We start from the raw sequence: 27,472 nt of genomic DNA on the forward strand, positions 1-27,472 counted from the left end.
TAATTTAAATATCTGTCAGTAATATCTGCTAAGCAAGTGTAACTGCACACTCTTAGAAAGATAAGCTAAAACAAATTGAAAAAGGAAAGCATGTGTAATCTGAGAAGGGAAATTTTGCGTGCAACTTCACTGAAGTAAGACTGAAAGAAATACAAACTTACAGAACCTATGTCCTATAAATGGTTAGATAAACTTCATAAAATGTTCATAAATTACATAGCCATTGGAGTTTTGCCACTAGTGTCATTTGTTTTCAACATCTTCAATTCAAAAGCAACAATTACAGCATAGTGCTTTTTTTTTTAAACAAACATTTTAAAGGTACTAGAAAAAAAAAAGAGATTTATTTTAAGAAAATAAATGGGTTAAGATTTAGGTCGAAATCCCAAAATGATTTGTGTTTGTCCTTAATTTGCTCCATGAAAAAAGCTGCTTTGAGAATCTCAGCATCCTCCTGGGACACCCTTATTCCCTGCCTCTGCAAGAATACAGGCTGGTTCAGCAATGGAGGAGTAAGTCCTGTCTGGGCAAAAGGACAAGAAAAGCTTGTGGGCGTTCTCACAGGCACAATTACGCAGGGCTCATAAACGCAACTTCAGGGGTGGAAAGGGAATAAAACCAGATTGTAAAAGTGGCCTTGGTATTCATATGAGAAGAAAAAGAAGAGCTTGTGATTATTATGTAGAAAATATATTTTAAAAAGGAAAAATATGTAAGTAAAATAGGCAAGGTACAGTGAAGAAGCTGACAACACCTTCTGAACGGGAAAGAACTAAGTGGAGTCCCTGGAAATTTTAGAGCTTAGAATTTTTCACTTCTAAGTGTCTCCGTGTAATCTCCCCAGGACTCCACCAAAGAAAGCTAGCCATTCATTCATTCATTTGTTCATTCAATATACATGTTTTGAACACTCTTATACGCCAAGCATTGATCTAAGCTGTGGAGATATAAAGTGAGACTTCAGGGAACATAAAGTTTCCCAACATAAAAAGTGAATCATGTATTCACAAGTGAGTTGTTACCCCCAGGTTTCTGAATACAAAGTTGTTGACACAATCTTTGCTTGCGTCACCATATCAGTCAGAAAATATTGGGAGTAAAGGTCAAAAACCTCTGTTCTTGGAGAAAGAACAACACTGTTTTAGTCTGTGAATGTGCAATGGGAAAGAGAACAGAGTTGGGTAAGGGTGGGAGGACCTCTTGATTTTTCAACTACAGTTTCTTCCACTTAAGCTCTGGGGGAAGAGGAGCAAAGTTCCAGCTAATGAAGGACGAAAATCCTCACACGAGGCCACAGTCTATCCCATGCCCGGTTTCTGTTGTGATATGGAGGAAACTGAGCAATCCTTCTAGTATGTGATGCTTTGATACAGTCTTTCTGAATAGTGCACAGTATATTCAGTGTTGTGAGTCACCATAGTAAGGCCACAAGACGTTTCACACTTCATATTTCCATTATCAGAACTGGAGAAACATATTGAACCCAAGGTAGAACCCCAGAAACTTTACTAACTGTGACTATATTTTACATTCCAGTTCTAGCTGATTTTTAAAACACCATGGCATGGTCTTAAAATAGTCCATGATCATGGTTCAATCTTGCTCCCTGGTCTACTCAGACTGACAATATAAGGTATTGGGAGTAATAGCTCACCTGAGAAATAATAGTAGTTAACATTTATTAAATGCTTATGGTATACCAGGCTCTGTTCTAAATGCTTTTACGTATAACAACTCACTGAAGCCTCATAACAACACTGGAAGGCAGGTTCTACTGATTTATAGATGAAGAAACTGAGAGTCTCAGAGTTCAATCAACTTGACCAACATCACACAATTAGAAGATGGTAGACCAGGATTCAAACTTGGGCAAAGCTACTCCAGATACTACGCTCTCAGACTACTGCCTGTCAGGAGACTGCTGATTCTTCCTTAGCTCCTGATCAGGACTGGCCGGAATCTGAAGGATTTGTCCAAAGATCACCAATGCTCTACTTTCTTTTCAAGCCTAATGTACTGTGCTGCTCTGAAACCTTTCAATGCTTATTCTGATCATGAGTCAGTTACATGTGAGCCAACCCAGAGAACCAATAATGGGTTATAGAAAAACTGTATTATTTTCTCTCGTTCAAAAACTAATGAGTCCTCCTAGAGTGGTAAAATTTCTAGAGGCAGAAAGTAGAATGGTGGTTGCCAAGGACTATGTGGAGGAAAGAACAGGGAGCTAGTGTTTAATGGGTAGAATGAACTCTGGAGGTAGATGGTAGTGATGGTTGCACAATAATATGAATGTACTTAATACCACTGAACTATACACTTAAAAATGGTTACAATGATAAATATTATGTGCATTTCAACGCAGTTAGAAATAATATTTTAAGAAAGATAATCACAGGGTGAAATTAAATAAATAATGAATCTTCCTGATGTTTTATTTAATAAATTATCAAATGGATTAATGTATAATCAAGGATCTTTCTTTTGCATCTTACTAGAACTCATCAAACTTGAATTTGTCCTCTAATTAAGACTTAAAATTTCAGTTACTTTTTTGTGGAGGCTAGGTAATGAGATTATAAGACTGCAACTGTGAATCTAGTTATACTTAATCAGCAGAACTAGTCAATGTTTCTCCACATCATAAAGCACTAATAAAGTAAAATCTATAACCAAAGTAAAATGTAATCACCTTATACGTGAACTTGACTTGTAGATTCCCAGCATCAATTAAAAATTAAAAATTAAAGGGGCTTATTGTTTGCATTCTTTGTAGTATTTATAAAAGCACTTGCTTTGTGTTTCCTAATGGTTTCTCTACATCCGTATAATCAATACGGTGGATAACCATTACCTTAAATCTAAGTTCAGTGATAACACGATTTTTAATATCAATACATTACATTTGCACTGGAGTGCTATTATCCTTGAAAGTGCTTCACACTGACTCTCTCTTCCTGTATCCAGATTTCAGTTAAGAGCGTCATATGCATTCTCATGCCCAAGCCAGAAACAGACATAGTTCTTAAGTCTTTTTCACCTCCAAGTTCTATCTGTACTTCATAAAAAAATCTCTCCATCCCAATCCCTCTTGCTCTCCAGGGCCACAGTGTCTGCCCCTCCATGTCTCACAAGACTGCTGTGGAAGCCTCTCAACTCACTTCCAACCCCTGGCCTGTTCCCATTCCACCTTCCACATTGCCAGAGTGCTTTCTTAACACCAATCTGAGAGAGCTCTTATCTCACTGAAAAAAACCTCAAGCGACTCCCTACTGTCAAGAGAATAAAATCTATAGTCCTCAGTGTGCCATCCAATAGCTTTAAGTTTCTCACAGTGCAGTTCAATCTACCATTCCATTCTCCCTTCCCTTTCCCCAGGAGGGCCCAGGCACACCTGGAACCATTGTCATTATCCCATCATGCCAGCTTTACGGTTCTATTCATTTGTACTCCCTGAACCCTCTCCCTAGGAGGTCCTCCTGCACAATTTTCCAGCATGTGACATCCTTCAAGACCCAGAAAAAGAGACTAGTCAGAGCAGCTGCTATGGACAGTTCTAAAGAGGACATGGAAGAGGAGAGGAAAAAAAATCCCCTAAGTTCCAGCATCATACATACTTGCACTATAGTAGATTAGAAACAGCAGTTGGAATTACAAACATACCATTAACGAAGGCTAAATATTTAAAAATCTGAACTTGAAACAATTGCCCTCAAATCAAGAACTCTCTGTAATAATAGCCCTGATGTCAGTAAGCAATTAGCCAGGGGTGGGTCACTATGGGCTGTGAATCAGGCTGGGATATAAGAGAAGGTCAGTGATATTGCAGAACAAGGATGGTGGAAGGAAAGAACCAGGACCAGAACCATGACATCTCCCCTAACCCTCCTGGCTAAGGTTCACTGATGCTTTTGTGCGGAAGGAGAAACAGGATGATCTAAAGCATAATCCTGGTCCAACTCTACTTCTCTTCCTTCTCATTTTTCACCCACAGCAGACATCACTCACCAATCCCAGCAATCTTTTTCACAGCATTCTTCTCATCTCGTATTGATGACTCAGTGCATGCATATATATACTCACACACACACATGCACACGCACATGCACACACATAATACTCATCTGCTGCCGTGTTCCTAAGGTTCTCAGTATTCATCCCAGAGCACCTACCCAGACACCTTTCTGCCTAGTATTTCTCAAATATTTTCCAACTACTTAAGTAAGCATAAAAGAAAAAGAAAAGGAAGTGTGTATTCCAAGGGTCTGCAGATGAAGCCAAGGTATGTGATGGAGTAAGTATATTTAAAGTCTCAATTTTGAAAACTACACGTGAATTTACTCTTCAATGCATCCATTTATTTTGTAATAAAAAAATAGTGTTTTAAAAGGCTTCCTACTGGAGAAAATTGACTTGGTCTAGTCTGACTCTGAGTGCCCTTGATCCTTAGCCAAGTGTCTGCATACCTGTTTGAGATGCACAGTCTGTCCAATTCTGAAAGCCATATGCACTCTCAGAGAAGCAGCCACTTCGCGGAGGCTGATTTTGCTTATGAATCAAGAATCATCTATGCTCTACGCTAAAAATTGACACAACATTGTAAACTGACTATAACTCAATGAAAAAAAAAGAATCATCTATAGGCTAAAAGACAAAACAGCTCTGTACCCCTTCATTGTTCTAGAAACCTAGAATCTGGGAGGTAAAAAAATAAAGGATTCCCCTTTGAAAAAGCAAGAAGGGGGAATATGGTTTTAAGTAGGACTGTTCTTTCTGAATAGTCTTCCCCATGCCTTATCTTCCTAATTTCTTATACTTTAAAACTCAGTTCCAGAACCACTTCCAGCAAAAATCTTTCTCTAATCTTTCTTTCTGTTCAGATACTTGACATAGCATCATGTACATCCCTCCATCATATTTCACAATAAAATATAATTATTGCTTTATTTAGCTCTTTCATTAGACTATAAGTTTCTTGAGGAAAGAGGGTTTTTTTTAATGCTCTATCCATAGCACTTAGCATAACACCTGACATGTAAGTGTATAATAATAAAGAATTAGTTCCTTTCTCTTTACTATTGTCCCCCGTGAGCCCTACATTATAAAATATTTTTGTCTGCTAAAAGTATTTTACAGAACATAATGATCAATCAATGTTTCCATTTTATTAGTCAATGACATTTTACCTGAGCATGCCGTAAAAATAATAAGCAGAAAATGTTTTTTTGTGTTAAAATCACTTACTACTTTAGACTGTTTGTGTTTTGCTTTGCTCATATGAATTCATACAAGTCTTAGCTAAAGGTGTAAATCTCCAACACAAAGTCCTTACAAAGTCATTCACAGGACTTAGTGCAAAACAATTTCCTGACTTCATTGTAAAATCATAGAATCCTGAAACAAAAGGAATATAAAGACTATTGGAAGTACTCTAATTCAACTTCTCATTTAACAAATAAGCCTACTTTTAAACATCTCTGGTAAGTGATCATGCAGTCTCTCCTTGAACCCTTCCAGGGTCGGAGAACACCCTACTTCATGCTTCAGCTCTTCGTGAGCAGCTCTAGTTCCTGAACCCACAGATTTTTCCTGCCATGTGAAGAAACAGCAATATACACAGGCAAGGCCGAGCAGAAATGGCAGAAGCTGGCACAGATTACCAGCCCAGCAGTCAGGAAGTGGGCCCAGCACCTGAATTCAATTACAAAACCCATATGAAGAGTTTCAGCCAGGCCATCTTTGCTGGGAGCACCCGAAATAAATTTTTCACCAGGCCCAAACTTGCTTTTAAGTTCCATTTCATTGGAGCCTCTTTCATCTTAAGTAACTGCTCAGACTTTAAAAGGTTAGAATTGAATTGGAAAGAATGTAATGTCTTGTCCTCCACAGACTAATGAAAATTTAATTCACTGCTATTATTCCCATTACTAATAGAAAATGAAGATCCAACTTGTAATGGTCTGCACCTCAATGCAGCAACCCAGTTTTGGGGGCAGAGCTGCCAGGTGAACTGCCAGGTGCTAAAAAAGAGGAGCTGTTCATGGCAACTGTGTCAAACTAATCTCAGGGCAAACCACTGCATTTTATTATGTAAATTCTCAGGATAATTGAATGCCTTATCAAGGACATCCATCCAATTAATTTTTTAAAATTAACAGAATTCATTTATCATCAGACAGTTTTAATCATAACTGTCAAGAATTGTTTTTATTTTTTAAGTTAGCACTCAAGAGTTTTTAAAAGAAATTCTAAGTGGCATGACATAGGAAAATTTTTTACTGATTATTCTTATAACTCATAGAAATAGGAGCAAGAATATACAGCATAATTGATTTAATATTGGTCACATGAGTTATACACAAAAGATTCAACTCCTACTTCTAATCTCTGTGAATAGTCATTGATGCTGTGAATTTTGAAAGCCTATGAAAATGTGCTCTTATTTCAGTATGGTACTGAGACCATTTTATGTAATCAAACAGAAAAGTAAAATAAATCATCAAATGATGAAATTCTGACACTGAAATACTTGATCCTCTGCTAGTGACTGTAGATATTATCAGAGACATAACAGCTACCTCAAGGCACTTGCAGCTAGACAAGGAGGAAGAAACATTCATGCACTTGATACAATACAAACAAGTATGTGTATGATCATCATTAATGAAAGGCTAGGAAGGACCCCAAATCCTTAGTTTACTATTTCAATAGGCCCCTAGGAAGAATGTGGCATAAATAAATATTCCATGTGTTACTAGCTATGACTTGAACCCCATCATCTGGTCCCTGATCTTGATCAACCTAGCAGGATTTCACTAGAAGACTCCTTGTCTATGTCTGGTTTTTGGTCTTGGCTGGAAGGAAATAAAGAGACTTATACAAATTAGTGGTCATCACTACTTAGATTAACTAAACGATATAGCAGTCCTCTGCTACCTACTCAAGAGGCCACTGGATCCTAAACTAAGAAAGTATATAAAGTGTTTGTCACAGTGCCTGCCTGCCTAGCGCTAGGTGCTAAATAAATGTTAACTTCCTTCACTTTTACCTATTTCTTCTCTTTTCCTTAACTACTTCCATTCTCCAATCAAGGTACAGAGTACATTGTTACACTTGAGCATGGTAAAAGAAAACCAGCTAACTCCTTGATACAACTGTCCAGACCACTGCATTTGCAAATCTCAGTGCTAGTTATGCATAAAGGAAAAGTTTACAAATTATCTCTTGTATCTAAGGGAAAACCCTGAGCTAAATTCTTCTCCATTTAGATAAAGTTAACGTGAGTCCTTTGGAAAATCTCCAGATAGAGGAAGGAACATTTGGCCCACAGGCCTGATTCAGCCCACTGCCTGATTTCATCCAGCCTCAAGGTGAGAAAGCTCTGGGCAGCCCTGTACAGAAACACCCCGACAACAACTCTTACTGCTGAGCCCCAGGGGCCTGCTGGGGTCACCTCATTTAGAAAAGTCACTCCAGTTTAAGGATCTAACCAATTGTAAAGATTCAAATTACAATTTCAGAGGGAAGTAAAGCCAAGAACTCTGAATCTAGCCAAGATTCTAGAATTTACGAAAGCTTTCTTACCTACTTCTCTTTTCCTTTTTCACAAATCCATTCCTTTATATAGAGATAGGGATAGAAATAGAAATACAGATGTATTTCTTGCTTCCTCAAAGGGCCTCCCTCCCACTATGTACTTCTCTCTCCCTCTTCCATGTCTTCTCCACTCCCCTACCATTTTGTCTGTGTCCATTCCAGAGGTCAAGCTTTCTCCCTCCAGAACAATCCCTCTCCCCTCCATCTTTACCTCTCCTCCTGTGTCTCTTCTCCAGTCTCTCCAGCTGAGACTCCTTCTACTATTTCCTTCTATCCCTGCAAGATAAAGCTGAATTCCATGCCCAGGCTTTGTTGTCTTTAAAGACAGTTTTATTTTTCCTTATGCTATATTTCCAAGGCAGAAAGGCAGTGTGGTACAACAGGGAGAGCAGGAGGCTTGGGAGTCAGAGGTGTAGCTTTGGCTTTGCTCAGAAGCCACATTTGTAAAATGAGAATCACTCCATAAAGGATATCAGTGTCTCATCCATTCTAAACCTTCTTAAGGAAGGTTAGTGATTATTATGCAAATAAATAAAATTGATAGGGAATTAATAATAAGAAGAAGAATAGCAAACATTTATATAGTCCTTACTATGTGTCAAGAACTACAAATTAGCTCATTGAATCCTCAAACCACTATAAAAGGTTGACACTAAATGTTGTGCAGAAAGGGTGAGACTTTAAAACAAGAGAGGGGGAAGGTAAAGCTTAGTAGCAGATCGAGTGCTTAGCATGCACAAGGTCCTGGGTTCAATCCCCACTACCTCCATTAAAATAAATAAATAAGTAAACCTAATTGCCTCCCCCTCCCTCTCCAAAAAAAAAAAAAAAAAAAACCCGAAAAAACAAAAAACAAGAGAGAGAAAGAGTGAGATCATGAGTAAATTTTTTCTCTTGCAAACATTTCTTTTATTATTGTTTTTACAACTTTAAAACAAGGCTGTGGAGTTAAAATTTCTACTTCACTTTGAAAAGCAACTAAACTAAGTCCCATTTTACTTATACACAGTCATTTATTTTATTTGCTGATTTTTTTTTTCCTTGCAGGACAGGATCCTTCATAGGCAAAAAAAAAAAAAAAAAAAAAAAAGTTCTAGGCCCTTGTGATCAACTGATGTACCAACCCTCCCTTTTATGAACTGAAAATTATATTTCACAAGATTCATAATAATCTGATTCTACAGTGGAGCATAAAACATCAACTCAACATTCAAAGGACACCTTCACATAAACTATCACAGTGTAAACATAGTCATTGTGCATTAAGGGTTAAAGGTTGTGATACAACTAAAAGTTAATTTTGATGTCCCCTATCTGGCAGAATGGCAAAGCTTTTTTGTTTTTTTAACAGATTGATAAAGATTCCTTTTGGGAACAACATTCCTGGGAGTTATTATAATGGTCAAATAACTATTGAGCGCAGAGACGATCATTACACTTCAAAAAAGAAGTAACAGAAATGGCCTTGACAGCCCACTGCAAATCGTCCCTACTCCTAATACATCTTTACTTTCCAGGTAGGATACTTCTGGGACTCACTTCTCTAGAAAGTACATTTCCTCTCTTGAAACAAAATTTTTTCTTTATTGAAGTACAGTCAGTTACAGTGTGTCAATTTCTGGCGTACAGCATAATGTTTCAGTCAAACAAAATTTTTTTTAATTCCTCCATATTATTCATAGAAATGAAACCTATTTTACTTCTGAGACTTCTGATACACAAACATCCAAATTATAAACAGGAACCGCTTGATCTTTAAAAGAGTATACAGTTTCTAGGAAACAATACTAGGTGTTTATTCTTTCTCATACTTCTGGTAAAATAAAATAGGAACACTTCTCAAATGCCATGGATTCAATTAAAAAAAAAATCACACAAGTTCAATTCTGGTAATGCTAACATGCTAGGCTGCAATTTACCCTTGTATTATCTATAATAAAGGCTTGCTAAACAAATTAATAGTATGATCAGCAGTAGTAACTCCAAAATTTCTATATGTGATGGTGATTAGGGGCTACAGTCTGAATGGAATAGAAGCCAGTTGACTTAGTATTTTGAAGCTGCATTTGCACAGGAAGCACCCTGTTTTTACTCTGATGATGTGTCTATACATAAATAAATAGTAAGAGTAGTACGGATTTTTAAAACTTTTGTATGCACACTTTACATAAAATTGAGAGAACGTTAATCGTTCACATCTGAGGATGTTTGTTTGTTTGTTTGTTTTGACTTTAGATGGCTGATGGGGATTATTAGAGGGAGAATTAACATCTTCCCGTACCCCAACCTCAGCCATCGCCTGGTGATCAGAGAAGGAATGTTGTCTAAAGGAACAACTGGTTCCAAAAACTTTAGCAATGACTAAAGTGTACACAGAAGTGTACAGTGTACACAGAAACAGTGAAGAGACAAATGATACATCAGTTATTTGGACACTGCAGATTCACACAGACCCACCATTTAGCCCTTCCCACAGAGGTTGAGACAAGCTACTGGCCATTCGAAGAGCTAAGGTGGGAATCCAGCATGGCGTCTCCAAGTCCACACTCTTTCTCTCACTTCACCAGAGCCAGTGTGGAAAAAGCATGGTTCAGTAACCCTTTGAGAGCCACAAATTGTTACAGCATATTCTTGAAACTAATGAAAGCGTTTATAAGACTCTTCCTCATAGACTATGTTGTTATTTTACTGTATTTATGTTTACATTCTAGTTATGTATTTAAGTATCACCTACTCAACTACATACATTGTGTGTGTGTGTGTGTGTGTAAACATACACACACACAGTAAGTGCCTAATAAAGGTTTGTTGAATAAACAAGTGGATGATTCAGTGAGATTTTATTAAACTGTGAAACTATTGCTGCTGTGTGAACAGTGATCTACACGAGAGTATCTGGAATTATTGATTTCTGAGAGTTAGAAAGCTTTTTAAGTCCTCCATTCATAAAAGATCTTTGAAAAATCGCAGAATCTGTGTGCAAAATGGAATTTGTAAGTGCATTTTTCTGAGCAGAGATTCCAAAGCTTTCATCAGATTCTCCAATGGAGGGTCTGTGATTCTGAAAAGATAAAAAATTACTAACCTAATGTATCCTCTCTATTATACTTTCTCTGTCATATAAATGACCAGCCCAAGTATGCTTACATACATCCTGTGACAAGAAACTCACCACCATATGAGGCAGTTCAGGCTATTTTCATATTCACAGCTTAACTTCTGATTGACTACACTTCCTTCCTCCAGAGTCACACAGAACATATCCAGTCCTTATGCCACTTGACGGCTCTTTATGTATTTTTAGATGGCTGTCATAACCCGTTCTATCTTCTCTTGTGTAGGTCATAAATCCTCAGTTCTTTCCACTAGAGTCAAGATTTCTGCTACCATCTCTGCCCTCAGTACACTCAGGACTCTGTGCAGCCCCACGTGTTGTCAACCCTCCCTGAGTCAACCCTCACCTGGTTCTGGGCATCCTCAGTTAATGAGACCAATAGTTCACCATCTCGGGGCAGCTGGCTCACCTCACTGACTAAGAGTTAACTTATGAGAGTTAATGTCCAATAAATTTTCTCTATTTTTTTTTCTTAATTGTGTTGCAGTTTCACCATGACTTTCCCATTTTGTTCATACAGTTAGTCTGAGGATCTTACTGCAAGATTTTACAATTATCCCTGTCAAAGTTCCACTTTTAAATGTAACTTTTTTTTCAGCTGAGGTTCCTCTGAATTCTCAAGTCTCATCATTTTATGTTGGTTAGTCACATCTCTCATCTAGACAGTAAGCCTGGAGGAATGGAGAAAGGGGACATAGCTCCTGCTCCTCCATTCCCCACAGCTCCCAGCAAAATGCTGAACGTGAGGAGGAGAGTCAATACATCAGCACTTCCTGAAGTTCTAATACGCATTTAGCAGGCTTATTTCCCTGGGTTGAGGTCCGTGGACCATGTAATGTGATCTTGAAGCAAGTAGTCTACAAACCACATTTTGAGAAACCTTGATTTTTCAGGATCTGTTGAAAAACTCATGCCAAAGGTAGATATGACATTGTTTTTTATTCTTATGCTCATAAATCAGATCAGCAATAATGTGGATACATACAATTTTCTGTTGTATAGGAGTTGTTTTTAAAAAATAAAGATTTAACTATGTATAAAACAAGATCCTAGGTACTTTAAAAGGTGTGAGATATTCAAGAATTTGCCCACGTTCAGGAAGCAAGAATTTGGTTTTTATAACAATCTTATGCAGTAGATGAATTAGAAAATCCATTTGGGCATTGAACATGGAAGTTAGAATGCAGAACTGTTTCAGCCAACATGGTTTTCCAGTGAATAATTTGACATAAATATACAGATGAAGAGGCAGAGGACTAAGGACAGAAGTATATGATGCTTTTAGCATTACAGAATTAGTTAATGAATTCCCCAAACATTTTAGAATATACTGAATATTTATGGAATTAGATTCTACAGTAAACATTTAAAAAGATCAGGAGAAAAGAACAAACAAAAGAGGTGACTACAGATATCATGTTTCACATTTAGGTTAATAACCACAAATTGGATAAAATGATACAGTTCTTAAGAAGTGGGAATGTTACAGTATGGCTTGTTTCTCAACAATGGAGAACTAGAAAAGAATTTAAAGAAGGCCACAATTTTGTGGAGAGTGCATTTTCTTAGGAAGCCAATTTGAAGTTAACTGTGATTTTTGTGATGAGCACTATTGCTGGTTTCATTTGTGTGCTGTTCACTTTTGAGAAATACGCCCACTTTAACCACCATAGGTAAGGTAAGGAGTATTGTTCTCTTTTACGAAGGAATGAAGATTTTGGTATAACTAACACTTTCCTTTCTAAGTTTCTCCCAATAAACAGCAACCTCACTATTGCTTAAATATCAGTAACTGGGAGACAATCTGTCTTTTTTCTGGGCAATTCTAACTATTAGAACTTTCTCCTTCCTTAAGTAGAAATCTATTTCTCTGATTTACCCACCAGTCCCAATTTTGCCCTGTGAAATCAAGCGGTCAAATCTTCTTTCTTTGCTTCATAAGACTTCTTCTAGTATTTAAATTTAACTTTCAGATCTCCTTTAATTCTCTTTTTCTGGCTAAAAATTCTTAATTTCTCAAACATAATTTTTTTCTAGAAGCTACGCCTATCTAGTCACCTTTCTCTCACCATGCTGTAGTGTCTCTCAAAGTGTGGCACCCATCCTTTAGTACAAGACTCCTAATTTGGTCTGCCTAGGACAGAATCTAGAGGAACTCATATATTACCTCATACAATGTACACCTAAGAGTTTCTAGTAGTATGACTTAAGATTACATAAGTTATTTAGTAATTTCACCATACCACTAGCTCTTATTTAGTTAATTATGACCCTCAAAGTTCATCCCCCACAATGAACTATTTTGAGGTGTTCTGAACATATTAAACAGAATTTGCAGAATTCTACAGACCTATAATCTATAATAAACTATTCATAATTTTACAGGCTACTCTTCTTCCCTCCCCTCTAAAATCCCCTAGCTTTGAAGCCCAGGTCACTATGTCCTTTCCTAAAGATATCAGCACCTGATTCACCGTACTCTCCAATTTCTGCCACAGTTCTTTGCAATTTCAGTAATCATATAGGTGATTATTTCACTCCCAGCCTTGCCATTCTTCTGGATGCCATTCCTGATGATCTTGTCTTTCACTCCATCTCAGTCTCCTACTTCCCCCAACAACTGTACCCACTCCTTAATCTCTATCTCAAACATCCCCCCTCAAATCTTATCCTTTCCAGATCCCTTACTCTAGTACCCTGGCTCCAGCTGTTCTTCAACCATGCTAGCATGTACAACCCACTGTTTATATCATCTTTTCACTGTGCTTCACCCCACTCTGTCCTCCTTCCCTCCTCCCCAGACTCCGTGATCCATCCGTTTCAACACACTGTTTATATCATCTTTTCACTCTGCTTCACCCTCCTCTGTCCTCCTTCCCTCTTCCCCAGACTCCCTGACCCATCTGTATTTGCATTGCTTTGCACACATCCTCAAATCCATTGCCCATCTCTTCTTGTCATGCTCACCAAAAACAAAAACAAAAACCAATCCAACTGTTCATCTACTTCAAAGCAACACTAATGGGAAAAAAAAAGATAACATTTATAATAACTGGTCTCACTTTAAGGCTCATGACCATCAACCCCAAGTGAGCCTTAGGGATGCTCAGAATTCCTACAATTTCCCCTAGACCTTTCACCCTCCTAATCTCCTACACAAAAACTCTATAACTTCTCCCTTTCTCTCAAACTTCCAACTCCACTCCTGCCTTCTCTCTGCTATTGACCTTGCTTCCTATTTCATCGAACTTCCACGTGTCCTCAGCCCCACCCATGCACCTGTGCCCCCTTCTTTTCCTCCAGTTATATCCATGAACTGTCCTTAGGTCTATTTAACATCAACCCTCCACTGTGTACCGATCCATTTCCCCTCGCCTACTCAGGGACATACTTGCAGGAAATGCCTCCTCTCTTGTGCACCATCGATCTTTCCATCCCTATTGAATCATCTGTATCATCTTACCAATATGTTTTAATATCTCCCATAGTAAAATGATAGATAAATATATAAAACTTCCCTTTCTCTTGATCCCAATACCCCAGACAGTTCCTTCCTATTTTTCTAGTTTCCTTCCTCAAAAGAGTTATGCCTACAGATACTGTCTATTATTTTCTCCTTTTCTATCTTCACTAAAACCCATTCCATCCAAAGTTTTCCCCTAAAACTTCACAATAAAACAGTTTCATCAAATTCATGACTACTTCATTGTCAAATCTAATGACTGATTCTCAGTCTTCATCTTATCCAAACTATAAGCAGCATTTGACAGAGCTGATCATTCTATCCTTCTTAACATACATTTCTCTGCCTTCTGGAATCCCATTTTTTCAGTTCTCCCTCTACATCACTAAGCCACTTTTACTTGGTTTCCTTTACTAAAACTCTGAATATTTGAGTATCCCGGGACTCCTTGACCTCTTCACTATGAAAACCCACTCTCTCTTGGCAATCTCATCTCTATGCCAGCAACTCCCAAATTTATATGCCCAAACCAGACCACTCCCCATCCCCGACCTCTACACTTCCTACTTGACTTCTACATTTGGATATCTAATGGGCATTTCAGAATTAACATTTGCAAAACCAATGTTTCTTTTTCCCTAAAACCTGCCCCTCCCAATTCCAGCTAATAGCAACTCCATTCTTGCATGTGCTGAAACCAAAAATGGTGTCATCCTTGGGACTCCTTTCTCTCACATGCCATATACAACCCATTAGGATCCAGGGTTAGCTTTACACTCAGTATATCTAGAATCCAACCACTTTTCACCTCCTCCAATGCTATCAACCCAGTGCAAGCCACTATCATCTCTTGCTTGGATTATTACAATAGACTCCAAGTTGGTCAATCTTGCTCTGCATCCCTCTCCACTTCCCCCATTTTAGATTCTCAACACAGTGCAGAGTGATCCACTAAACTTAATATAAAACTAACTCTAAACATGCTCCTCCCCTACTGTAAATGCTCCAGTCACTCCCATCACACTCAGAGTAGTATCTAAAACTTTTACAATGGCCTGTAGGACCTAATCTGCCCATCAACCCTCACCCTGCATTCTGAGCCCATCTCCTACCATTCTCCCCTTGCTTACTCTTCATTGACATCCCTACCATTCCAGAGAGTACTCTCACCCAGGGCCTTTGCAGACTGTTCTTTCTGCCTAAAATGATCTTCTCCCAGGCATCTGCATAACTTACTGTCATTTTCTTCAAGTTTCTGCTTTAACTTTATCAAAGAGGCCTTTTTTTTTTTACTATCCCTTTCACTCCACTACTCTGTTTTAACTTTCTCTATAGGACTTGTTATACCTTGAGTATATTTTTTGTTCCTGGTCTCCCGTCCCTCTTCTCTCCTTCCCTTTCTAAACACACACACACACACACACACACACACACACACACACACGGATATATATTTTATAGGAGACAGACTGTCATCTATCCTTTTCTGTCCAGTATCCTTAGTGCTTAGAACAATCCCTGGCATATAGCAGGGGTCTGAATAAATAATAGTATAATTATGAATGAATTAAATAATACTCTCTTGCTGAATTTGATAATAATGGTTGCTTCTGAAGAGGGACAATGGTTGGTTGGAAGACTGAGTGTGAAGAAAACTTTCTTTGCTCTGTATTATTTTTTGTACCTTTTAAAATTTAATATAGCATACATGTATTCCCTTCCCTCAAGGAGGAATTTTTTAAATTAGGGCAAAAAATGACTTTAATGAAAAGAGTTTGTTTGCAGGTTAACATTAAAATAAGTATTTTTAAGTAATAGTGCTACCCTCTATCATATCAACCATCTTTTGAAACTTTGTGCCATTTGCAAAATTAAAGAGCATGCTTGCTTTCCATGTCTTTATGTAGGTTGAGTGCTTTCTAGAATTTTTGAGCATAGTAAGTGATGTACGTATGTTAGTGTTTCAGAATATGAGAAAAAAGAAATTATGTTTTATGGATTTTATTTTTTTAGTGAACCAATGGGAATTGTTAGTGATAAACATATATCTTCTTTTCTGAGGGTTTATAATATTTGGCATAATAATGTATTCTTGGATTCTACCAGCACTTAGCTACAAATATGTTGGCTTGTAAAATTAAAAAAATTCATCATTTTCCTTTTTTTGAAAATCACTTCCCATTTCAACTTTTCTAGAATTAGTCTTATTCTTAAAAGATACTGAGAATGATATTAAAACTGCTCAACACACTCATTCAATACCATGAGATATAAAGTAGTTGGCTCCAAAGAGATATTCTTATCAGAGAAGTGACACGGGATGTTACCTGCTGTTTCCTTAATCAGGGCTTCCAGTCTCTCTTTCTGTGTGTTTTACATTTTCCAACCTAAGAATCACTGTCCATTTTAAATATCTATTTTTAAATGATTACCACAATAAGTTTAGTGAACTTCCATTATTTTGTATAGACACAAAATTAAAGAAATAGAAAAAAACGGTTTTCCTTGTAATGAGAACTCTCAGGATTTACTCTCTTAACAACTTTCTTAAATAACATATAGTAGTGTTAATTATTGTATCATGTTGTACATTACATCCTCAATACTTATTTATCTCATTTGGAAGTTTGTGCCTTTTGACTGCTTTCATCCACTTCCCCATTCCCCACACGACGTCTGGTAACCACAAATCTGCTCTCTTTGTCTATGTGTGTGTTTGTTTTTGAAGTATAATTGACCTACATTATTGTTACATCTTGTTTCACAACATAGTGATTTGATATTTCTATACATTTCAATCACCATTTTAAATAATACAGGTTCAATATGAATTGAGAAGCTCTTCCTTCTCTTTGTTCATTACTCTCACTACAGCATCTTCCACAAGCAGTGAGCCTCTCCAGTTCACACCCCTTTCATTGTTCTTTTTACCCTTGAAAATTATTTAAACAAATAAAACTAGTTGTTTGTCTTTTTTCTTTTGACCATATTCTTTACAATGACTTTCATGGAGAGCATTCCTGTGTGGACACATTAGGCTCTTGAAATATGCCATCTATATTTTAAAGTGCCTGTTTCAAATCTCCCTTAGTCACCACTGAAATAATTTCCTTTAACTTTAAAAATGAAAGCACAACTAATTAGCCCAAGGATCTTCGAGTACTATTCAACCACAGTTATTTCTATGAAGTAGATAGAATTAGATAGATAGATAGATAGATAGATAGATAGATAGATAGATAGATTTTATTTTCCCCTAGCTATGCAGTCTGAGCAAGCTACACTGGTATTTATTTATCCTGTGTTAACTTCAGAAAACTAACTCATGCCCTTGTGCCCATGTGGTTAGATTGTTATAATACCCTTCTAATCAAGCTTCCAGCAATGACTTGGGAATGAAGAAAATGAAAATAACACAAAAGGAACTAAACTAAATACTAATGTGAAACAGAAAGGTGCCCATGTTCTAGGAAACCACAGCCTGTGTTTAGCATAGATCTTTACACAAAGGAGGCATTCAATAAATGTTTACTAAATTGAGTCGAACTGCAATGGTTTCTCACTTTACATATAATAAAAACTTTCCACAATCCAGGCTATCCAAGAGAGTATAATGAGTAAGATAATCCACACTTCATTTCCAAACACTCAGAGTCAGTAGCAGATGAACAGCCTAGAAAAGAGATAGGAGCAGGAAGCCCTATGGTGTACCTGAGGGACAGAGGATGGGTTTCCTGGAGCAGCGAGTTAATGAAGTGGAAGTTATGCTGAAAGCCTTGATAAAATTTATTTATTAATGTATTTTTAGGGTACGTCAATGTTGTGTTTCTAAATTTTAATTTAACTTAATTTGACTTCTGTATATGAAAGGACATAATACCACACTTGCTGCCAGGAATGTTATTGATTACATTCAAAGGCTATGTCCAGAGGAATAAATTGCATTAGGAACTATCCTATTTTTCTCATATGTTCTGTAAAATATTGTAAAAGCAATAATAGTGGTCCTTCCCATTCAATAGAACTGTGGCTTTCTCAAAAGATGAAGGAAAACAGAAGATTGAAATTTACACCTTCTGAAAGGGATTACTGGGAATGTCTCCAAATAAAAAATTGTACACATCTATCAAACACATCCACAAGTGAAGACAGTCAATCCAGTCTCTACATGGATTTTAGAAGATGGTTAATAATATGTATGATACAATTTATTAAGATAAACAGAATAAACATAGGATATAAATAAACATTCCGAAAGGTATTTAAATCATGATAGACTACGAATAGTTTTTCCAACAGAGTATCACATTCAACATTTGAAATATGTAAGTTTATGAGCACTGTGGATCAAGTAAATTCGGAAAAATCTCTCTTGGCAATCACCTAGAAATTTAAGTCAAATTATCTATAAGTCAATATTACTGAAGCAAATCATCCTGGACAGAATTTTTCCAGACCTTTCTCCATTCTGTTATTCACTTTGCCTGCCATGGATGAATCAGTCAATGAGTTAATTTCCAAATTGGCCAATGAGTTAACTTCTTACTATGGCATTTTGTTCAAATGTTCTATTTTAAATTCTTCCTTTAAACAAAGAGCTATTCTTCTACCCTTGTTATTGCGTGCTCCTTTTGAACAGTTTCCAGGAATAATATAACTGATTGTGAAAAAACAAAACAGTTGCTCTTAACATCTTTTGTATAAAGTTATTAGATGATGGCACGGATTCATGATTAACAACTCTAACATGTTGTAACCTACACATGGTGTATGAAATGTTCCCTGTGGCAACAGACATCATATCACATGCCCATTATCAATTTTAGACATGAAAAATTGTAGCTTTAGAATAAAGTGCTACTTTTTGTTAAGACTATTTCCTTTCCACAGAAAGGACAGAGGCAACGAGAATACCTGAAAATAACAGTACTGATGGCATTTCCTAGTATAGCTTTAACGATGTTTAAACATATATTAATTCCAGGATATTACTAAGAATTATTTTTGGAAATATTTAAGAACTTTAATTGCCATCAATGTATAAAAATAAATAACAGAATTTCTGCCAGATGGCATGATTGATGGTGTTTTTCAGAAAAAAAGAAGTTTTTAAAACCAATATCTGTCTTACATTTTATAATTCCATTTGAAAAAGAAACAAAACCTGTTTACAGCGCATCACATTCAAAGTCTAAGGTACTTCTTAGTTTGAGTTGAGTCCCCAAGAGCACCATTCTTTTTTTTAAGAAGTAAAGCTGTGTACTTCATAGGCTTCTTCTGGATTTTGTCTCTGATTAAGTTGAAGATGCACCTGCTGACTCTGCTTATTGCAACAGAACTGCCAAAATAACAAACAAGGAAGCTGGCCTGGATTTTATTTGGATTTTTCAAGATCTACTTATTTATTAAGATATCATTTCTGGCATTTGGACCTCATAACAGCCCATCCAGTCTACTAAATAAGAAACATACAAACTTAAAACATTAAAGAATCAACAACTATATGAGAAATTCCTTCAAGCAGCAACAATTAACTTAATAATTTCTATGCAAATGTGCAAAACGTGCTCTTTCCCCCTCCCTTTATTGTCCTCCCATCCAAACTTAGCATTATGTTTAATCAAACATATTAGTGTCTTCATTGCCTAGGATAGAAAATCCCTAATATATTCAACAAAGTAGAATATTTCTATAATAATAGTAATAATAATGTTAAAATTTGCAAATGACTACTTCGTTACAGTTGTTCTAAGCATTTTACATATAGCAACTCATTTTAGTGAATAGTATGTTACTGAACAGAGGACGTTTAGCTTTGTTTCCCTAGTTCACCTAACCTTGGTGACACCAGTGGGAGGGGGGCAATGTTTATAAAGTAAGGGTTTACTTCAATGACAGTAGATAAAGGTTCTGTACTATGAGTTACTGTCAACAAGGAATGGTACTGGCAAACCAACAACAACAAAAGAACATTCCTTTGTCTATTAGCTTTTGCTATCTTCTTTTGCAATTATAAAGAGTTTTGTTTTTTCTTCATTTAGATGAAGAAGCTGAAAGAGAGGTTAGGTAGCCATTCTTAGCCTCAAATCCTCCCCTCCCCCATATAAAAACTAATATATAGCAAATGGAGTTTTCTGCTTTGAGTCTTTTCTCTCTCCTTCTCCCTTTCTTTCTTTTTTTCTGCTTGTATATGGTCCCCACTTTTTCTCTTCCCTTCAGAATGTTGACATGTTTTAGTCAACACATTTCCTAAACCTCCTTTCCTCTGCTCAAACCTTTTGTACTAGAGCAGTTAAGACTACCTCAGGCTCTCCACATGACCCTCAATAGAGGCGGTGGCTTAAGAAAGGTCTCCCCTAAATCAGATGCCAAGAACAAGCATGCCAGTCCCACCCACTGCCCCTCCTGCGGAAGCACCCAGCACTCTAAGACTTCAAAAGCTGCATTACTAAAACTATACAACTCTCATTTCACCACAGCAAAGCCTTTTTGAGGAACAACACAACACAGCACCCTCTCTTTACTCCCTGGAAACAGAGCTACCCCTCTATGTAGCCCCTCCTCAAAGCTCCCCTCAGGCATCCTTTGGACCAGATGCTCCAGGACCCCTGGTTCCTGCTGGGCACCCGTGTGCTCCAGTTCAGAGGGAGAAGTCTGGCGGAGGGTGGACGAAACCGGGGCAATTTCCAAATGTCCGGGTGGGCCCAAACAGCTGGTAAACTGTGCCTCGTCCACTCACTGCCACTCAAGCCCTCTAACACCGCAGCCAGGCTGAGCGCTCTGAAGGGTTCCAAGTTCCAAAGCTCCTGCGAGATGGGGAAACCGGAGCAGCTGGGAAAAAAAGGTTCTGGGCGGGGACGCTACAACTCCCAATCCTCTTGCAAATGCTGTCTCTCCTGAATTAAACTCACCTTGGGATTTCTGTTTTCCTTAATGGAAAAGAGAGATAGAGAGTAGGAGGGAAAAAGGGAGGAAGTAGGGTGTGGCGATTCGTGGAGAGAAGGGGTAAGGGAGAGTTAAAGCTGCATCTCTGCCTTGGACCGATACGGGTCTAGGGACAGTGGGCCTGTCGGTCGCATTGTTGTCTGCGTCCCCTGTCGCTGGCACGCGCCTTGCGCACAAACACGCTCCCCCAAAATCATCGCAACTGGCCAAGCGGGCCCTACAACCCCTAGCTCCTTGACAGAAAGAAACTTGTACACGGGCGCGCCAGCAGCCAGGATGCTGCGGCTAGCCTCTGAGGACAATTGTGAAAGCTGAAAAAAATATATATAATGATAATGAAATAAAAGGATCAATAGTATTTTGTTTTCTTTCGAGCCTTTGGATAAATAAACATTTCGTCTTCTACCAGTCCGCCAATATTTACAGTCTCTGGTGGCGAAGGGAGGTGGGGTGGGGGAGGTAAGGTTGGTGCTCAAGGTAGAGAGCGCGAGGTAGGTGCACAGGCGAGCTGCAGAGAAGGGGACCAGCTGGGGGACTCGGGTCCCCGACGCCATTTGCTGGGCAGTGGCGACCGCCCGCCTTACCTGTGGATGCAGTTTCCATGGCAACGGGCGGCGGCCGGGCGGGGCTGGAGCCCAGTTCCCGCGGCGCCGTTTCCACCGCCCCGGCGCCCAACCCTGGGCCGGGCTCCCTCGCCTGCGGCGCCGGCTTGGTCCCTTTCGGCGTCACCGCTTCGTCTTCCCTCTCCCCCCGGTCCCCGAGCCACTGGGACCCGGAGCCGGCCAGCGGCAGCAGCTCGTCTTGGGGATCGGGCGGCGCAGCCATGGCTGGCGGTCCCCGGGGCGCGGCGACGGCGGCTTGTCTGGGCCGAGGTGCGGCGGCTGGGCGGGCAGACGGGCGCTCCCTGCTGCTGTCCACACCGGGACTCGGGGCTTGGGTTGGTTGCGGTGTCAGTGCCGCTGCGGCCGCTGCTGCAACTCCGGCCGAGCTACTGCCTGCTGCTCTCCGCGCTTCAGCTCCTCCTCCTCCCCCTCCTCTTCCTCTCGGCCCAGCCGCGGCGGCTGCCTGCGCTCCTCCTCCTACTCCCGGCGCCGCCGCCGCGGCTGCTTCGCTATTCCCCAGCCTGTTATTACGCAGGTGAAAAAGGCCTGCTTGGTCCGAGTCTTCCTTGACACACGCCAGCTCCCGGCCTGCTAATGGCAGGCCCAGATTAGGGGATGTGCCAAATCCACTTAAATCTTCATCTCTTTGGAGAGGAATCAGAGAGGATGAGCAGGTAGAAGCAGCCCCCAGCTGAAGCGTTACTAATTAGGCAAGCTGCCCTCCCAACTCATAAAGTTAAACCCGGACTGGTGGCCTGTGACCCGAGGCAAAGAAAGGAAGGTGGAGACCTCAAGGCCTCAGTTTTCAGGGTGATCAGTATCATCTGTGGAGGGGACTGGCTCTTTGAGGAGATGGGTGTTGACAGTGCCAGATGGAGATGAGGGACTCCACAACCCTAGGTTAAAGGCTGCATCCTTAAACTGATGTTTCTAAAACAGAGCTGATAATAGTGAAAGTACAGAAAAGAGCTATCAAGTTCCTTCCCCCCAAAAAAGCTTCCCAGACTTCATTCCTACCAGCATTGAGGGCAAATAGAATATCAGTAGGGAGGACAAAAACCACCTATGTTTTCTTTCAAAAACCCTGAGCCAAAGCCATACAAATTATAAGCTGTCTGTGCAGTCTATTTTATTTTAGAACTTGGACATTCCAGGAAGTTTCCCACCGCTGCTGCTAGGTTTTTCCCCTCCCTTTCATTTGCAGCTCTCTTTGATAAGATGGAAGATATTGACAGATAAAGCGAAACTCAGAGGAGGGAAGTGTCTTGGCTTATAATGTATTATTCCTGTATCTAGATACATCTTTTCAAACAAGACTTATGCTTTATCGATTCTTAATTTGTCTATAAAATGATGTGGTTGGAGAAAAAAATAACACAAGGTGGAGGAATAAGTCCATCCACTGTTCCTTCTCTAGAAAAGGTGGGGCATCGGGTAAGCAGCTGTGAGGCTTTATGGGACTGCTAAGCCACCATAGACATACTGAGGAGTTCATACCTGTCGATTTATATATTCAAAAGCCAACTTCAGCACCATGCAGATGCTCCTTAAAAATGCTGAAACTCAAAAGCCTAAATTCTGCCCAGTCCTTCGTTCTGTTCATTGACAATAATTTAGAGAAAATGTATGCACTCAACAGACAATAAATATGCCTACTAGTGCCAGATACCCCTGGCGATCTGATAATTACCAAAGTTTTACATTATTAATACCTTCAAAAATTATGATGGATATGTTCATTAAGCTTGATTGTGGTGATAGCTTCACAAGTATATACATATGTCTAAATTCACCAAATTGTTTATTGTAAATATGTGCAATTTAGGGTATGTCAATTATACCTCAGTAAAGCTATTTTTAAAAGTTATCCTTTTCAACAATAGCAAAAAAAAAAAAAAAAATTGGCTATTGTGAATCATCATGGTTTTCAGAATCTTTCCATGGGAAAAAAGTGAACCTATTAGAGAAAACTTTAAGGTGAAAAGCCAATACATGGGCTGTCTTTCCACAGAGGTTAATCCTTTCATATAATCAGAGGGCATTTGTCAATTTTTTTCAAAGCTATTGTTTAGAACACCCTGAAGCATCAGAAATATCAGATGGAAATTTCTCAGTTTCATTATTGATAACATGCCAAGAACATAGAAAACTAATGATATAACTTTAAGTGGCTATTGATGGGTAATGAACATTTGAGAATTGTTATGGTAAGAGAATTACATACAGAATAATATGGTGAACGTTATTTTGTTTCTCTGAGAAACACTAATGAAAGTCATTTTAAAAAAAACGGAGTAACTATGCAAGCCTCACAGCTTCCATATGCCTAGATTGATAAGGAGTTTGGGGATATGATTCCAATTCTTTTTCATATTTCATCAGATACTGATCAATATTCTAATTAAGAATGTCTGGAAGAAATAGCCAGTTAAGGATATTTGGACTTGTTAGAGAAGATTGAAATTTTCCATTTTGATTGAAAATTTTCATTTTCATTTCCCATTTAATTGAAATTCCATTTTGATAAATGATTCTAATTTACTCTCTTGAAAAGAGGTGTTCACACTGTTTAGTTTTAGCAGTTTTTAAAACTGTATTTATTCATTAGGTTCTATCACTGGACGTGGACAAATAATTATCTATTTGGGTGAAGAAACTTTCAGGTTTTATGCTATGCTTTAAAATTGCCAATGTCTATCAGTATTATTTATTTTACATTTGCGCCCCTGTGAACTGACAAGGCCTGACTAATTTGAGATGTATGGGCATAACACAGAGTCAGCAATGGAATTCCAGGGCTTGCATTGTTGCTTTAAGTTATAAGTTGCTCTAAAATGCTTCTGAGACAAAGAAAAACGGGGTTGGCACTTTTAAAGGATTCATAGCAAGAAGAGTTGAGACAAAGAAACTGTCAGGTTTTGTCTTAAGCTATTGTTTCTTGGAAAAGAAGTTTTGTTCATTTTTTTCAAAAGAAGGAATCTGGTGAGGAGCATTTATTTAACACTAGCTTCTTAACTTAGACCAAACCTTATATTATGGGCAAAGGAGTGTGGGGACATGTAGAAAGATCCCCACAAGTAACACTTTAATCAAGGTGAAATCTTTTTCAGCCTCAGTATGAAAGTTCCTTAACCATTCTGTGCCTCAGTTTCCTCAAATGTTATCTGGATATTTTAATAGTACTTTCTGCAAAGGATTTGGGGGAATACTAAATAAGTTGACATAGGCAATGCATATTATTAATTAAGATATAATAGCACATGGCAAATTTTTCCAGAAAATGGCTGATAAGAGTAGGAGCTCTGCCTGGGTATTTATATTTGTTAAGACCCAAGAGTCAACAGTAACCACTTCAGGCATTCAAAACAAATTAGAGAAGGAATGATTCCCTATACTGAGTGACTATTGACCTTTCTATTAGTAGTTCCTATATTCTGAAAAACAAACCTCACATAAAGATAAATATACTTCAAAGGTTCTTGTATGTAGTTGGGTAGAACACACATGTAGGCACACACACATATTTCATATGTCAGGAATAGCAAATAGAGCTCATTGATAAAATTAGTACTGAATGCCTGGGGCATTCTGTTGAGAAACAGTCTTAGATCACATTCAGATTCAGGGAAACAGTAGTCTAGAAAGATAAGCAATAGCTACATTCAGGCAAGTGAAAGGGGCGTGGCAGCACATGCCAAGTATCTGCCCTCTCTGGTTTATTTAAAAGCTTACAGCACCAAGCCACGACCCTACTTTTGAACCTTTTCAGGAGAGAATGCAAGTGTGAAAACACTCCACCAACAGTAAGATAAGAGTTTGGCTCAAGATGAGACTCACACTGGAGCCTCAAATTTCTCTGAAATCAATGTGTGTGGGATTGGTTCAAGGCTTAATTTGTGGAGCATCCAGCTCATTTTGTAACATGGTTTTCATTCTTCCACAATATGTAGAAGCTCTTGAATTTGATATGGAAGAGTTCTCCAATTCCTACTGCAGTGAAAGGATGTTTAGATTGAGACTAATTTATAGAGGTTACAGGCTCGTGCCCGAGACAGCTGTGTTTTCTCCAGGAGACCACTACAGCATTCACAAACATTGCACAGCACATTTGGAACACACCAGGCTCCTTCTCTCCATAGGGAATGGCTGCTGTTACTTATCTGCCAACCCAGGGAATAAAACATAGATGCTTCTAAATGTGCTCCAGTAGGGGTGGGAAGAAGACAGTTGATCGCTTTTCATTGAACCCAGTTCTGTTTTTCTTACTTAATTTGCACATTTGAGTAAAATTACAGAGATTTTTTTTTAAATTCCTTTGGGCAAAAACATGAATTAGGAGACCTATATAATGTGAATTCTCCATGCTTTGAACTCACAAAACATCTTTTAAGAATTCTGAGCTTGAAAAGCAAACTGAAATGTTTACATGATAAAGGTGTATTATCTTTGAATAGTTCTTTGCAGTTTACAAACAGATCTCATTTAATAAACACACACACACACACACACACTGGCTTTTAATTTCCAAAAATTGATAAGAGATATGGTATCATAGTAATTTTAGATTTTTTACTTATTTGATGATCAATGAATTTGGAGTTTTTTCATGTGCTTCTTGATAATTTGTATTTCTTTTTAAAATAACAGCTTTATTGAGATATACTTTCATACAGTACTATTTAAAGTTTATATTTCAATGGTTTTAAGTGTATTCACATGGTTGGGCAATCATCACCACAATCAATTTTAAAACATTTTCATCACTTCAAAAAGAAACCCCATTAGCAGTCACTCTCTACCCCCACAACCTCACATCCAGTCCTTGGCAATCACTAATGTACTTTCTTACTCCATAAATTTGCCTATTCTGGACACTTCATATGAATGGACTCAAACCATATGTGCCCTTTTGTGACTGTGCCCTTCTTTCCCTTATCATAAGACTTTCAAGGTTCATCCATGTTATAACATATATCAGTACTCCATTCCTTTTATTGGATTGAATAATACTGCATTGTGTGCATATACCACAATTTGTTCATCCATTCATGTGTTGTTAGACATTTAGGTTGTTTCTACTTTGGGTTATTATAAATAGTACTATTATAAGGGAGGGTATAGCTCAAGTGGTAGAGCATGTGCTTAACATGCCTGAGGTCCTGGGTTCAATTCCCAGTACCTCCTCTAAAAACAAATAAAGGTAACTACCTCCCTGACCCCTGGCCAAAATAATTAAATAATACAATAATAAATAAATAAAATATTAAGTAAATCAATAATGCTAGTATAAATGTTTGTGTATAAGTTTTTTGTAGGATGGTTTCTTTTATCTTGGGTATGAGTATATACCTAGGATTAGAATTGCTGGGCCATATGTGGACTGTGTTTAATTATATGAGGAACTGTCATACTGTTTTCCAAATCAACTGCCCCATTAAAAAAATCTCACCAGTAGTGTATGAGGGTTTCAATTTCTTCACATCATTGCCAACACTAGTTATCTGTCTTTTTCATTATGGCCATTCTAATGGCTGTGAAGTAGTATCACATTGTGGTTTTGATTTGCATTTCCCTGATAATTGATGGTGTTCAGTGCTTTCATCTTTTCAGGTGAAAAAAATTATGAGATATGCTATTTGTGTATCTTCTTTGGAGAAATGTCTATTCTGATGCTATGCCCATTTTTAAATTGGGTTATTTTTCTTTTAATATTGAGATTAAAAGTTCTTTATATATTCTAGATACAAGTCTTCT

General features: G+C 38.2%; 1 protein-coding gene across 4 annotated transcripts in view; it reads right to left on the reverse strand.

The window, feature by feature from the left end:
- RTN1 (reticulon 1) overlaps window positions 1-27,472 on the reverse strand; it is a 349,573-nt gene that overhangs the window by 182,996 nt on the left and 139,105 nt on the right. Inside the window, exon 1 of one of the 4 annotated variants that reach the window (XM_031453801.2) lies at window positions 21,701-22,371. The exons of the other annotated variants lie outside the window; for them this stretch is intronic. Within the exon in view, the coding sequence (XP_031309661.1) occupies window positions 21,701-21,941 (241 nt within the window). The 5' untranslated portion in view covers window positions 21,942-22,371. Of the gene's footprint in view, window positions 1-21,700; window positions 22,372-27,472 lie in introns of those variants that run through there. 4 annotated transcript variants of the gene reach the window in all.

Source organism: Camelus dromedarius, chromosome 5, assembly GCF_036321535.1.
Source record: "Camelus dromedarius isolate mCamDro1 chromosome 5, mCamDro1.pat, whole genome shotgun sequence".
Taxonomy (NCBI): domain Eukaryota; kingdom Metazoa; phylum Chordata; class Mammalia; order Artiodactyla; family Camelidae; genus Camelus; species Camelus dromedarius.